The sequence below is a fragment of the Mus musculus genome, chromosome 3 (genome assembly GCF_000001635.26).
Source record: "Mus musculus strain C57BL/6J chromosome 3, GRCm38.p6 C57BL/6J".
NCBI classification, from domain to species: domain Eukaryota; kingdom Metazoa; phylum Chordata; class Mammalia; order Rodentia; family Muridae; genus Mus; species Mus musculus.
This window is the reverse complement of record NC_000069.6, coordinates 144556949-144570395: the sequence shown is the minus strand read 5'-3', so window position 1 is coordinate 144570395 and position 13447 is coordinate 144556949. Positions and strand designations below refer to the sequence as shown.

The 13447-nt window shown below is 44.2% G+C and overlaps 1 protein-coding gene across 3 annotated transcripts in view; it reads left to right on the top strand.

Moving 5' to 3' along the window:
• Positions 1-179: 179 nt before the first annotated feature.
• Positions 180-13447, top strand: part of Hs2st1 (heparan sulfate 2-O-sulfotransferase 1) — a 140516-nt gene continuing 127248 nt past the window's right edge. For 2 of the 3 annotated variants that reach the window (NM_011828.4, NM_001355234.1), the window contains exon 1: positions 180-662. In NM_011828.4, coding sequence (NP_035958.3) covers positions 539-662 — 124 coding nt within the window. In that variant the 5' untranslated portion in view covers positions 180-538. The other variant, XM_006501450.4, reaches the window with a different exon arrangement.

Genomic DNA, 13447 nt, shown 5'->3' with positions numbered 1-13447 from the left:
TTGCTTGAGTCCCGTGACAAGGAACCCAACCGTAAATCGAACCGAAAGGGCGAGAAGCGGCCTCTCTTCGGACCAATGAACACCACTGTACCGGAGGATGGGGGTGGAGCCTCTGGTTGCCGGGCAGCGTGCGTCAAGGCGTGCGCGTGGTGGCCGAGGGGGAGGGGAGGGGGCGGGCCGAGGGCGGCGCAGCCGCAGCCGCATCGCCACCGGAGGAGCGCGCGGCCGCGAGCGACCGAGGGAGGGAAGGGAGGAAGCGAGGGAAGAGGGCGTGCGGCCGTGGGGTCCCGAAGCCAGGGGGCAGCGGCAGCGGCAGCGGCAGGAGGGCGCCAGGGCCGTCGAGTGGGCCGGGGAGAAGCGTGCACCAGGCGGCCGGCGCTGGCTCCCGCGGGCGGGAGACCGGAGAGGAGGAGGGGGTCGCTGCGGCGCGGCAGTCCGCGCAGCTCCCGGGTCGGGGTCTCCTCCCGGCGCTTCGGTCGCCCTCGGGGCCCCGCTCCCCGCCCCCCGCGGTATGTCTTGATCGCGAGCGGCGGGTTTCATGGGGCTCCTCAGGATTATGATGCCGCCCAAGTTGCAGCTGCTGGCGGTGGTGGCCTTCGCGGTGGCGATGCTCTTCTTGGAGAACCAGATCCAGAAGCTGGAGGAGTCCCGGGCGAAGCTAGGTGAGGCAGCCGAGCGGTGCGCCGGGGCCGGGCTGGCGGGTGGGCATTGCCGGCTATAGCAAGTGGGCTTCCTCAGGGGGCCTCGGAGAACCTCGAGAGCTGGGACCCGGGCACGTCGAGCTCCCGCCACCGGGGAGGGAAGCTGGGCTGATGAGCTGCACGCGCGAGGTCTCTGGCCAGAGGGCTGCCCCGTCGGCCCTTCACTGAGAGAGGGGACCCAGGTCTGCCTGGAGCTGGTGCTGCTGGAGGACACAAACGCTCCCTCTCTCTTCTCTTCCAAATCGTTCTGCAAAGCCCCAGTCATGTGCAGAGATGGGGACTGGAATTTGAATTAGGGGCACCTGGGCACAGGATCCTTTGGGGATGGTGGTCGTGGGGAGATTCGTCGCGGGGAGATGGGTAGAAATGGAAGGAGACTCCGGGAATGATGGGGAGTGAAAGCGGCTCACCGTAGTGAGTGGCAGGCATGCCTGAGCCTAGGGCAGTAAGGGACCTTAGAACTGACAGCTTTGGTAGGCTGGCGGTGTGGGACAGCGGAGCCGATGATGGCACGAAAAGGAGACATCTGGGGGACTGAAGTTCTTTATGAGTGACGCTAAACTGGTTGATTTGGGCTTCAGAGTGGGGTCGTAAGTTTAGGCTGATTGCATGTACAAGAGGGGAACGTTGAGGGTTTGGAATTGCAGGGTTTACCTTGTGAAAGGAAAAGAGTGGGGAGAGTGAACCATATGGGTCTCTTAAAGCGTCTCTCTCAGTGCCCGAATGGAAAAGGGTGCTTGAAACACAAAATTGGAGTGCGAACTTGTGCAACAGCAGTCGAAAGCGCGGATAGTCGGGTGCTTCCGGATAGTGGAGAACTTTGGTATTTGGAAGTGCTCTGGAGACAGGGACTTAATCATTGACGCGTTTTGATTTAAAAATGTATGTGACACTTGAAAATCAGCTCAGAGAATGTAATTTGAATATGGGAAACAGCTTTTGCATACACTTTGACCTTGCCTGTTTCTTAAACACGATTTAAAGTTACCTTGAGGAACAGCTAGATGCAGCTTGGGGGTGCGGATTAATTTTCAAGAAAAGAAGTACCAGAAAAGAATTTAAATTTTATATATAGTAGATATTTCCAAGTTTTTGGTAGATTTTAAGGAAGCCTTGAACACATTTTAAAGAATAGTGTTATAAAAGCAAGAATCGTTTGATTGATGTCCAGCTCCGTGTGAAAGAGAAGCCAAAGGTACTTGCAGTCCAGTCCTCCTTTCTAGAGTGAAATTTGAAGAACTACTGAATGTATGTACTGGATTTAGAAAGGTTTTATGTGCTAAAAGTTATTCAGTTTAAATATTGAAGGTTGAACAGTATCTCCTTTTGCCTTTCACGTGGCTCATCTGTACAACATTTACAGTCAGAGTCTGGCCTCATTCATGATCCAGTTTTACAGGAAAGAAAGTGACTCAGCTTACAATAAATTAAAAGTTGTTAAAATGAGCACTTGTATTTACTATTTCTTCAATTGGCTTTTGGAATTCTCTAGCTGTAGAGGCTCAACCTGATTGAATGTGCCTATTGTCTTCCTGACCTAACAGTTTCCTCTCCAGCGCTTGGAAGCTGTTTGTGGACGCCACCAGAATAGCTGAGGATATAGAACACCACAGGTAGAACCATGCGTACCCTCATAGTTTTCATAAATGGGAAAAAAAAAGTCCTGTCAGGAATAAGTGCGTCCAAATGAGTATCTATGAGGGAAACAGCAATTATGCGCCAGAATAAATAATTCTGAGAGATAGGCCAGGGCTGACCACGGTGGGCCAGGCCTGTAGTTCAGTACTCTAAAAGCTGACACCCCAGGATGGTGAGTTCAAGACCAGTATGGGCTGCTGCATAGCATTATCCTGTCTTAAAGAAAAAAAAAAAAGAGAGAAAAAATAGCTTTCAAAGTAACCCAGAGATGCCGGCATGACAGATAATATAACTTTATATCAGCTCATTAATCTTCTGATTAGATTTTTTTTTGTAAATATTTTTATTTTTAAAAGACACAGGTGTTATGTTGTGTTTCCCAGGCTGGGCCAGAACTCCTGGCCTCAAGTGTTCTTCCTTCTTCATCCTTGAGAGAAATTGTAAATGTCCTTCACCTTGCCTCCTTCCCACTCCCACCCCCTTATAAAACCAGTATTGCTTAAAAGTCAGTACTGAGACACTGACCGTTATCCGGACTCCCCAGGAAAGAGACAAAAGACTCAGGTCGTGACTGGATAACTGTTGTCTGTGATATTCTTATCTAATCTTCCAAGAACTCCAGAGATAACTATTTTTCAAATACAGAATAATCCTTAAATTATATGATCAGGCCAGGATTGTATCACCAGTAAGTAACTGGTGGAGTCAGAATTGGAAGGCAGGTATGTTTGCTTCCTAATTGAGGACTCCTGTAATTACACAAGCGGTTTGAGACTTTGTAGTGGCATTCTACTGCAGTTGAGCTCTTTGAATAGCATTTATAAATTGTGTTATCGATGCATATATTGCTGAGAATGAATATTGTTCTGAGAAAACTCAATTTCTGACACAAAGGAATTGCTATAATGCCTTGCCCTTTGCTTATATCCATGTAATGAACGTAATTATATTACTCAGCGAAATGGGCTAAAATAGCTTGTTCCTGCTATTGAAGAAGAAAACCTTTGGTTGTTTGGTGTAATTGTAAGATGCAGCATTAAAAAGCATTTTTATTTTGGCATTGGAAGGCTATTGAACATTTTACCCTTAAAAATAGTTTTTATAGTTTTTTTTTTTTTTTTTTTTTTTTGGCTGTAGAAGATTCCAAAGGGTTGTAATGTCTGTTAATGACCGTAATGCAACCTGGTTAAAGTCAACAATATAGATGGGGAGATCTATCTCCAGTATAGCAATAGGTGTATTCAAAACTAAGGCATCGTTACTGGCCTCTTGGGAAATTATCTAAATAGGAATTCCTAAAGCTCCCAATATTAGTTTTCTACTTTATAGTTTATTTTTTTCTTAAAGGAAATATTCCTGCAGCTTATTGTTATATATTATCTTCCAACTTGCTTTTTTAAATTTAATATTATAAATCTTTTTCATGTCATATCTGACATGTTCTGACTTATTCTAATAGCCATCTAATATTCCAAATTATGTATGTATCCTAAATTATTATGTCAGTAATAGTTTGTCTCCACAACTTCCCCACTTTTAAGTCTTGTTATTTATTTTCTTGATATTATAAACAGTGTTGCTGGTATCTTTAGGTGATGTTTGAATAGGGGGTATGTCTGGGTCAAGGAAACATGTTCCTTACCAGTGTTTACCCCAGAGGTTAAGGCACTGGATGTTGCCAGAGCACACACATGCTCAGGTTTACATTTCTGACACTGAGGCTGTGAAACGATGCTGTTAAGTCAACTAGTAGTTCCTTAGTTTGTAGTTAAGCCTTTTACGTTGTTTATTGCTTTCTACTTGTTCTTGTTCATTTGGATAATTTACTACTTTTTAGTTATTTGGGTTTTTAAATGTTAATGTAAATAAATCATTTGTTCTTTATATCTGCTCTTTTCTAAGTCTGCCTTTGTCTCAACTGTGGTATAGTTTATACAGAAAGGTTAAAACTTTACACAAATCTTAACAATGTAGGCAAGTAGCTTTCATTTGAGACTTTGCTGAACCAAGGTAGTATAGTCTCTGTACTTGAGTAGAATACTTTATAGTTTTTATTTTATATTTGCCCTTTAAACCGTTTGTTTATGCACAGAGATTTACTGTGTTTTCTGATAAATAATCATTTATGGCAAATGTATTCATAAATAATCTGTCTTTTCTCATGTAAACCCTGTTATTCCTATGCTAAAGCTTTGTGTTCTCTCAGCTCAGTTGGTTTCATAGTCCAGTCTTTTTCATTAACCTGAAGTTCTTTAGACATCAGGAACATGTGTGTGTGTGTGTGTGTGTGTGTGTGTATGTATGTGTGCACATATATACACATACATATGCATACATCAAGATGTGTGAATTTTCTAAAACTATATATAGCTCTTATCAGATTTATAAGGGATGATGTGATTCCCTATACTGGTTTAAAAATAAATCACCAATATTTAATAGTTTAAGTAACCCAAGACAGAAGTTTTGAAAACCATGCGCTTCCAGGTCAGATTCTTGGATGCTGCTACGCTGCTGTGATAAACACTTGCACACCACGGGTCACTTTTTGAATGCAAGCACACTGAAAGCTTAGGCTCAGCTCCAAGCGATTACTCATGGTACATAGGAACCCGTAAGGAATTTAGGTAGAGATTTGGGTTCTCTCTCTTAAGTTACCTCTGTAAACATTCCAAAGTCAGAGAAACACTTGGGGTTCTGAGTTTGTGTTTCGGCCTGTAGATATTAGCTGGTAAATAAAGCAAGCATAGTTTTAATAGTCATGTTGACAGCCTTTGGCTCATTGTTGACATGTGCAAGATAAGGACCATAGTTATGAAGAGCTTTCTCTGGGAAGTTACGCTTGAAAACGTTATTCTGAAAAAATGCATTCCTGATTGTCTGGCTAGATGGTTATGTTCAAGATGGTGTGGTTGTAGATCATATACCTAATTTTCTAACAAATGTGAAAGAATAGAAGCGAAAATTAATGTAGCCGTGACTCAGAACTGTAGCCTGCTGGGCATGGTGGCACACGCCTTTAATTCCAGCACTTGGGAGGCAGAGGCAGGTGGATTTCTGAGTTCGAGGCCAGCCTAGTCTACAGAGTGAGTTCCAGGACAGCCAGAGCTACACAGAGAAACCCTGACTCAAAAAACCAAAAAAAAAAAAAGAAGTTGCTGTTTGTGAAGAATAGCTAGGACTCTCAGGAGTGTGCCCATTGCTGGTGATGACTGATGGAACAGGGTCACAAAAGCTGCTTTTCCTACAGAATCAGAGAGTTAAGACCTTCTTCCTATAGGGCGTAAACATTTTAAATAGCATATGTGAGTCACACATTTATGAAGCCACTCTGGGCTTATGGATGTGTGAGGGTATGGTCCTTTGAGTGAGGAACATGGTTCCATGTAAATTACGCAGTTGTTGACTTTGGTGAAAATTGTTAAGTACTGTTGTCTCAAAATTCTACCGAAGAACTAATTCCAGGGTCACCGCTGAGACTGCTGTTTTGGGATTTGGTAGTTTTCGAGAAATGCTTGAAACTATGCAGATGCCACCTGTAGGCAAATGGAGCAGTAGCTACAGGTGAGAGGTCTTGATTATCAGGTTAGCAGGGAAACAGGAAATTTTAGAAATGCTGGTTTGATGCGTCACTTACCGAATCTTGCTGAAGATGGCCGGAAACATCACTTGAAGTAGCTGATCGCATGGTAATTCCAGGTGGTCTGTTTCTCGTCCTGGTAAGCTTTCTAATAGTTCTGTTTAGCATGTAGTAAGACCAGGTTGATAACAAATATCCAAACACTGTTCTCTGGGAAGCACTTCACAAGAGCGGATGTTCAGAAGAATTTGATAGGGTTCACAATAACTTCATTATTCACTGTTTTCTCTCCACCCACCAGCGCCTGTAGTCAACGCCCTCTTTTCTGCCTGTTAACTACAAGTCAGTGCTCCAGTTGGGTCACGTGTGCATCTGATCCCACCCTCCATGTCTCAGGACACAGTTCTAGAAGTTTTCTGTTGTACTGTCGTAATCATGCACCCACCCCCCGCCCCCCGCCCCTGCCATTCTTCTGGATTCTTTGTGAACATATTTCTCTCCAAGCCCCAAATTAGAAACCACCCAGCTAACCCTTATTCCACAACCCTGCTCCCCTTCCCAGAACTCTGTAGAACTCTCTTTAGGTACAGTCGTCACCGTGGCATTTCCTGAATGCTGTTACCGTTTGTGTCTTCATCTTAGCATGTCAACAGAATTGGATACAATTCTGGATACATGCTTCATAGGCATTGTTTATTGGGGCCCAAGACGCACACTGTTAGTTGTGTGGGCCTCCATTTCTGTCTCCGGGCCCCCTTTCTTCCTACTCGGTTTTGAGAGCTTTCTGATTCTCTCTCAGCTGGTGCTTTATATGTTGACAGTTTATAAATGCAGTAATGCTCTTAGCTCAGGCCTATTTTCTAGGCATTAGACTTACATAATTCAGCTTCATTGACATTTTAGTGGAAGGGGGGGTTAACAGACTTTTCAAATTCATTATCTCCAGAACTGATCATCTGATCTTTCTGTCCCTGTGTCACCCAAACTCAGTTTCTTTCCTTCTCATTTTGACGAAAGCCCCATCCCTTAAGATTCTCAGGTTTCCTGGGACCTTTGCTTTTTCTCTGCATCTAATGTATCAGAAATGTCACATTAGGGCTGGTGAGATGGCTCAGTGGGTAAAAGCACCCGACTGCTCTTTCGAAGGTCCAGAGTTCAAATCCCAGCAACCACATGGTGGCTCACAACCATCCGTAACAAGATCTGACTCCCTCTTCTGGAGTGTCTGAAGACAGCTACAGTGTACTTACATATAATAATAAATAAATCTTTAAAAAAAAAAAGAAATGTCACATTAGCTTCACTTTAAAGTACTTGTAGACTGAGCCTGATGTCTGTCACTTTACCGTTTCCGCCCTATTTAAAGATGCTGTCGGCTCTCCTCTGGATCACTGCTCTGTTTTCACTCATCTCTGCTTTTACACAGAGCCCTTCCCAGCTCAGTACAACATAAATAAATGAGACAAATCTTTACCTTTTAAAGGCAGGGTCTCATGTAGCCCAGGCCAGCATCAAACTCATCATATAGCCAAATATAAGAATAGCCTTGAACTTGGGATCCTCTGCTTCTACCAGGGATTGCAGAATGTCCCCCAAGTCCAGATCTATACAGTACCAGGAATCAAATAATCAGACCTAGGGCTTCCTGTGATCAAGGCAGTCTACCAACTGAGTCCATCCCCAGCCTGAAATTTGAGTTAAATCTTGTCATGCAGAACAGGAGAAGATATTCGCAAAACATATATCTGATAAGGGTTAGTGTCTAAGATGTTTAAGGAACTCAGCTCAGTAGTAAGAAATAATCAGAATTAAGTGATCTGAGAAGATATTTCTCAAAAGAAAATTACCAATTCTTAACATATGCAAGAGCACTCAGTATTATTAATTGCCAGGGAAATATGAAATGAGATGCTACCCACATCCCTTAGAAAGACTGCTAATGGAAAGGTGGAAAACAACAAGTGTTGGGAAATCGTGGATCAAGGAAAACCTTTATGTTGGTGATGGAAATGCAAATTAATATACCAGTATTGAAAATGGGCTCAGCCGGGTGAGGTGGCACACGCCTTTAATCCCAGCACTTGGGAGGCAGAGGCAGGCGGATTTCTGAGTTCGAGGCCAGCCTGGTCTAAAGAGTGAGTTCCAGGACAGCCAGGGCTACATAGAGAAACCCTGTCTCGAAAACCAAAGAGAGAGAGAGAGAGAAGAAAAAAGAAAATGGGCTTATCAAAGAATGAAACCAGGAACTGCCTTGTAATCCAGTCCACCATCGCTTCTAGGTTCCTAGAAAATGAAGTCAGTGTGTCAAAAAGGTTTCTGCATCATCCTGGCTATTGCAGAGTCATTTTACAGCAGCAGACATAAGCAGTCAACCTTAGGGTCCATGGATGGATGGATAAAAACACATTGTCACACATGCACAATTGAGTGCTACTTAGCCACGAAAAGAAAGCAAGCGTGGCGTTTGCTCCTGCACACAGGAAGAAATGAGGTTAGGTCGGATAAGCCAAGCACAGCAGGCAAGCACTGCATGATCCCGAGTATGTGTGGGATCTGAGAAAGCTGAACTCCAGGAGAGCAGAGGGTGGATTGGAGGTTCCCAGGACTGGAGTGTGAGAGGTAAGGGCTGGGGATAGAGTTAGAGAACAGAAGTGTCTGTGGTAGCTCTGTCAGTTCCTTTTCCTGTCGCTGTCATAGAAGCAGCACAAGGGAAGCGCTCACTGCTGGCTCACAGTCCGAGGCACCGTTCATCGTGACGTGGAGGCAGCCGATCACACCCACAGCCAGGAGACAGCCACGAGTGCTGTTGCTCAGGTTGCCCTCTCCTCACCCTGTCCGGGGTTCCTCAAGGAATAGTATTCCTCACAGCGATGGCCCTAATCTAGATCGTCACTCACAGGCAGCTCAGAAACTAGCGGAATCCAGGCGGCCCCGCCGGGCGGAGGCTGATTTAATCTACATGATCCCTGCTCTGATGCCTTGGTCCTGGTGATTCTTGATCCGATCAAGCTGACCGTAGTGACTATAACCCTGTGACTATAATGAATGGCAGTGTATTGTATACTTACAAATTTGGTAATAACCCAAGTAGGTCATAACAGAAAATAAGTGTGAAGTATGGCATGCGGTTTGGTGGCTTGAGTTAGCAGTTTTACAATGCTTTGAACAAAAAATGTAGAGTTGCACTTACCAATTTAAAATGTACTGTAAGCCCCAGATATGTTAGTGTGTATCTGTAATCCCGTTTGCTCGGGATGCTGACCCAAGAGGCTTGCTTAGGATGTGTTTAAGGCCAGCGTGGGTGACCCAGAGAAACTCGGACTCAGAATGCGTTAGACGAGGACAATTTTCAAAGAAAATGATAAACTTTCTCGGTGTGCAAGTGAGTGTGAGGAAGTTTATTCTGTTACAAGTGGTGAGTGCTCTCCGTGTCTGTGGTGCTATTCAGGCCTCCTTGACTTGTGTTTTTCTTTCTGCTTAATTTGCCCTGTCCGATTTTGAATTCTTTTTGGTGGTTGTGGATAGCTGTCTCTTCTTTCAGTTCATTTTGCTTAATCTATTTTGAGGTACTGCGATGAGGAGTGTAAATGTCTAAGGATCGTGTCTTTGTAGCCAGCCTCTTTCAGTCTGAGTAACTCCATCCTTGTTAATATCCTTTGCTCTGGGACAAGTGTGTGTGTTGGAGAAGCCATTCCCGAGCAACAGCATTGGGGGTAGTGTGCTCCTGCTACCCCTCACCAGGCTGGCACCAGGCGGCTCCTGGATTTTGAGCTTCCCAGACTTCACGAGTTTGAGGAAGTAAGATTTCCTTTAGAGATTATCCAATCTCGGGGGTTTTGTTGTAACAACACAAATTGGTCCAAGTCAGTCGTGTACTTTGTGTGATGTTAATGTAGATGCTTTTCTTTCGATGGGCGTCAGTATGGTGTGTTTCTTCGTCTTGTCATTGGAAGCCAGAGGGTGCCATGGGACGTCTGGATCATTTGCTTCTCAACATTTTTTAAATCCTTCTTTTCATATGTTTGAGTATGTAGTGTCGAGCCTGTGTGTATTCATATGTGTATGTGGATGCGTGGGTGCACGTTTGTGTACAGGAGCATGTTTAGGTTGTGTGTGTGTGTGTGTGTGTTCATGTGGGCGTCCAGGGTTAATATTAAGATCCGCCCTTCTATAGGCTATTGCTTCTTTTGAGTCAGGTTCTCTTAGTCCTGGGGCTCACAGATTCAGCTGGTTTTACCACCTAGCACTAAAAACATCCCATCCTTTCACTTTGGAGGCTGGAATTACAGGTGGACCACGGTGCCTACCAGGATTCCCATGGGTTCTGGTGATCTGAACTCTGCTCTGCTTGCTTGAGCCATTTCCCCGTGCCTCCGCCTTAGTTTTGGAGATAGGATTTGTAGTAGTCAGGGTTCTCTAGAGGAGCAGAGCTGAGAGAATGTGTCTGTGTGTATACACACACACATACATACATACATGCATATATACAGATACATGTATATGGATAATACATATATACATGTATTAAAAAGGGATATATTAGAGTGGCTTACAGGCTGTGATCTCCCTAGTGCAACAATGGCCGTCTCCCCATGGAAGAGACACGAATCCAATGGTTGTTCAGTATATCTTGGAATCCTAATGAAGTAGATTCTGATACCAGCAAAGGAATACCTCAGCGGCAAGGTAGATGAGCTTGCCGACAGAGCGAGGCAAGCAGTCATGCTCTAGAAGCTTCCTTCTAGAAGCTTGTTCTAGAAGCTTCCTTCATCACGTCTTGTTTGTGGGCTGCTACCAGAAGGTGTGGCCCAGATTTAGGATGGGTCTTCTACCACAAATGATCCAATCAAGAAGCCCCTCATGGTGGTGCCCAGCTGCTTGCGATAGCTGACTCCAGATGTGGTCAAGCTGACAGCCAAGATTACACATCACAGGGTGCCTCAGTGAGCCTGTAGGTTTATGAGTTGCTACTCTGTCTAACCAGTGAGCCCTGGGGCTCTGCCTGTCTTCCTTCCCAGTTCTGGGCCCTTGAGATGTCTGTGGCTACACGATCCTTTAATCTGGGTACTGGGATTCAAACTCAGGTCTTCCTGCTTTCTCAGTAAGCACTTTTCCTTTGATACATCTTAGACACTTAAAGATTGGTTGTAGGCAGCATATAGTTGAATTTTGAATCTAATTTTACAATCTCCTCTGTAAGTGGAGTGTTTAAAGCATTTGCTTTTGATGTAATTCTTGATGTTGTTGCCTTTAAATCTCTGAATTGCCTTTGGTTTCTTTGTTCCATCTGTTCTTTTACTTTTTCTGCTTTTAGGCTGAAAGCTGCTCTCCCTTCCCCCATTTTTTCTCATTGAGTGAGACACTAGCACTGCTTTGTGCGTGTGAATGTGGTTTCTTTATGAATTATGGTATAATATGTACCATAAAGTTTGTTAAAATTCTTAATACATCTGCAGTACATTATTTTTGCTTTATGTAGCCGATTATATTTTATGAAGACGCAAACATTCTCAGGCGTTTTAAGTTTCACGTGTGTGTTTACTGTCTGTGGTATCTCTGATTCCTCTGTGTTCATGCAGATTTTCATTTTTCTTTCATCCTATGAGATTTCTATATCATTACTTATACCGAAGAATCTGGTCTGAATTCTTTTCATTTTCGTATGTCTATAAAAGCATTCACTGCCTTAATGGTTGAAAACATTTTTGCTGAGTACAGAGGTCAACATTAATATGTCTTGTCAGAGCTTTGAAGATTTGGTTCCACGGTCTCAGCTATGATTTGTGTTTTTGTTCCACTGTATGTAATACATTGCTTTCTCATGTTCGGGGCTTGTGTGGTTTCTCACTCGGTTTTAAGTGATTTGATTATCATGGCCCTTGCTGTTGCTCCCTGTGGTTCAGCTATGAAATAGTCTCCCCTAGCCATGTGTTGAGGACTTGGTACCCAGGGCTGAGTTTAGTTAGAGGTGTGGCTTCTGGGGAGTGTTTAGATCACGAGTTCTCTGCCAGACACGTAGAGTGGTTAGTCCACTGGTGGTTTCAGTTTGATGGCTGCATTGGAGGTGCTGGGAGCCAGGACACCAGGCTTCTTGGGGCATGTGCACTCGGGGTGGGGAGTTAGTGTGAGCCTTCAGAGGTTGACCTTGTTCTGGCTCTCCCCTCTGTATCTCTGTGCCATGGCTATTGTGAGGTGCCCAGCCTTGCTTTCCCGTGCCTGCACTTTAATGTGCTTCAGTGCAGGCCAGGAGAGCGGAGTTAGCCAGCCATAGGCTTCAATGTCTAAAGCCTGAGCCAAAAACTTGTCTCTTCTAGTTTGTTTTTCTCAGATGTTTTCACAGGATGCAGAGTTGACTAAGACCCTTGGGGTTTTCGGACTTTTTTGGACATATGAATTTATAGTTGATATTATGCTTGCATATTAGGGCTGTTATTCTTCAAATGGGTTTTCTGTGTTCTTTTCCTTCTCCTTCAGAAACTCATATGTGTGTTGTGTTGCGTGGACTTGTCCAGAACTCAGTGATGTCTTCGCATTTCCCCAGACGTTTTCATATTTGTTCTTTTAAATTGCTTTGGTATTGTCTTCTGTACTGTAGAATCGGCCTTTTTCCCAGGCAGTACGCCCTTCTCCCTACCAATCCTAAAAGTTCAGTTTGGATGTTTAATAAATTGTTTTCTGTCTACAGCCTTAAGATGTGCTCACTTTCCTGTCTTTTCTTTAACAAACGGAACGTTGTTATCATTCTTCTGTTTCCTTGTTTATTAAATCTGCCTTCCCTGTCATCTCTGAGGTTCTTTTTATGGACTGGCGTTTCTGTTTCTTATGAACAAGACTTTCTTACCTCTATCCAAACTATCCCAATGATTTTTAACTGGGAGCCTGGCATTGTGAATTGTCTTCTGTTATATATTGCATATTTCCATATTTTTGTAAATACTCCTAAGCTGCATTTGGGGGCATGTTCAAGTTATCTAGAAACAATCGATTTTTTGTTTGTTTGTTTGCTTGTTTGTTTCTTTTGGTTGTGTACAGGGGATTACTGTAGCCTTTAATTTACAGCTGACTCTGCCCTGAGCAAAGGCAGTATCTTTGTTACCTCCTCAGGATTCTCTGTAATGTTCTGTGCATTGCAAGAGTTTCCCGTGTAGCCCACGGGAGCATTGGTTAAGACCTTCACCCGGGTCTTGAATGCTTCGTTAGTTTCTTCTCAGCCTTACACTGCCCGGCTCTTTGCTCATTCTGAACTGTGTCCTCCTTAGTACTCTGACCAGCAGACTCACTGCCACGGTTTCCCTGCGCTCCACCTCCAGCCAACCCCTCCCGCTTCTTCTTTAGCTGAAAGTCACTCGGCGGGAGTGATTTGCCACAAAGCACTGCATGCTTTTACCTAGATGGCTTTCCCGGTGTACCTGCAGAGGAAATGAGTGGGACCCCTGGAATCTGGGAAGATGGGCAGGAGATGACCTGTAAGTCAGAAGTCAGGCTTTCCTTGTGACCCAGCCCAGTAAGGGAGATGCTGCCGATGTGG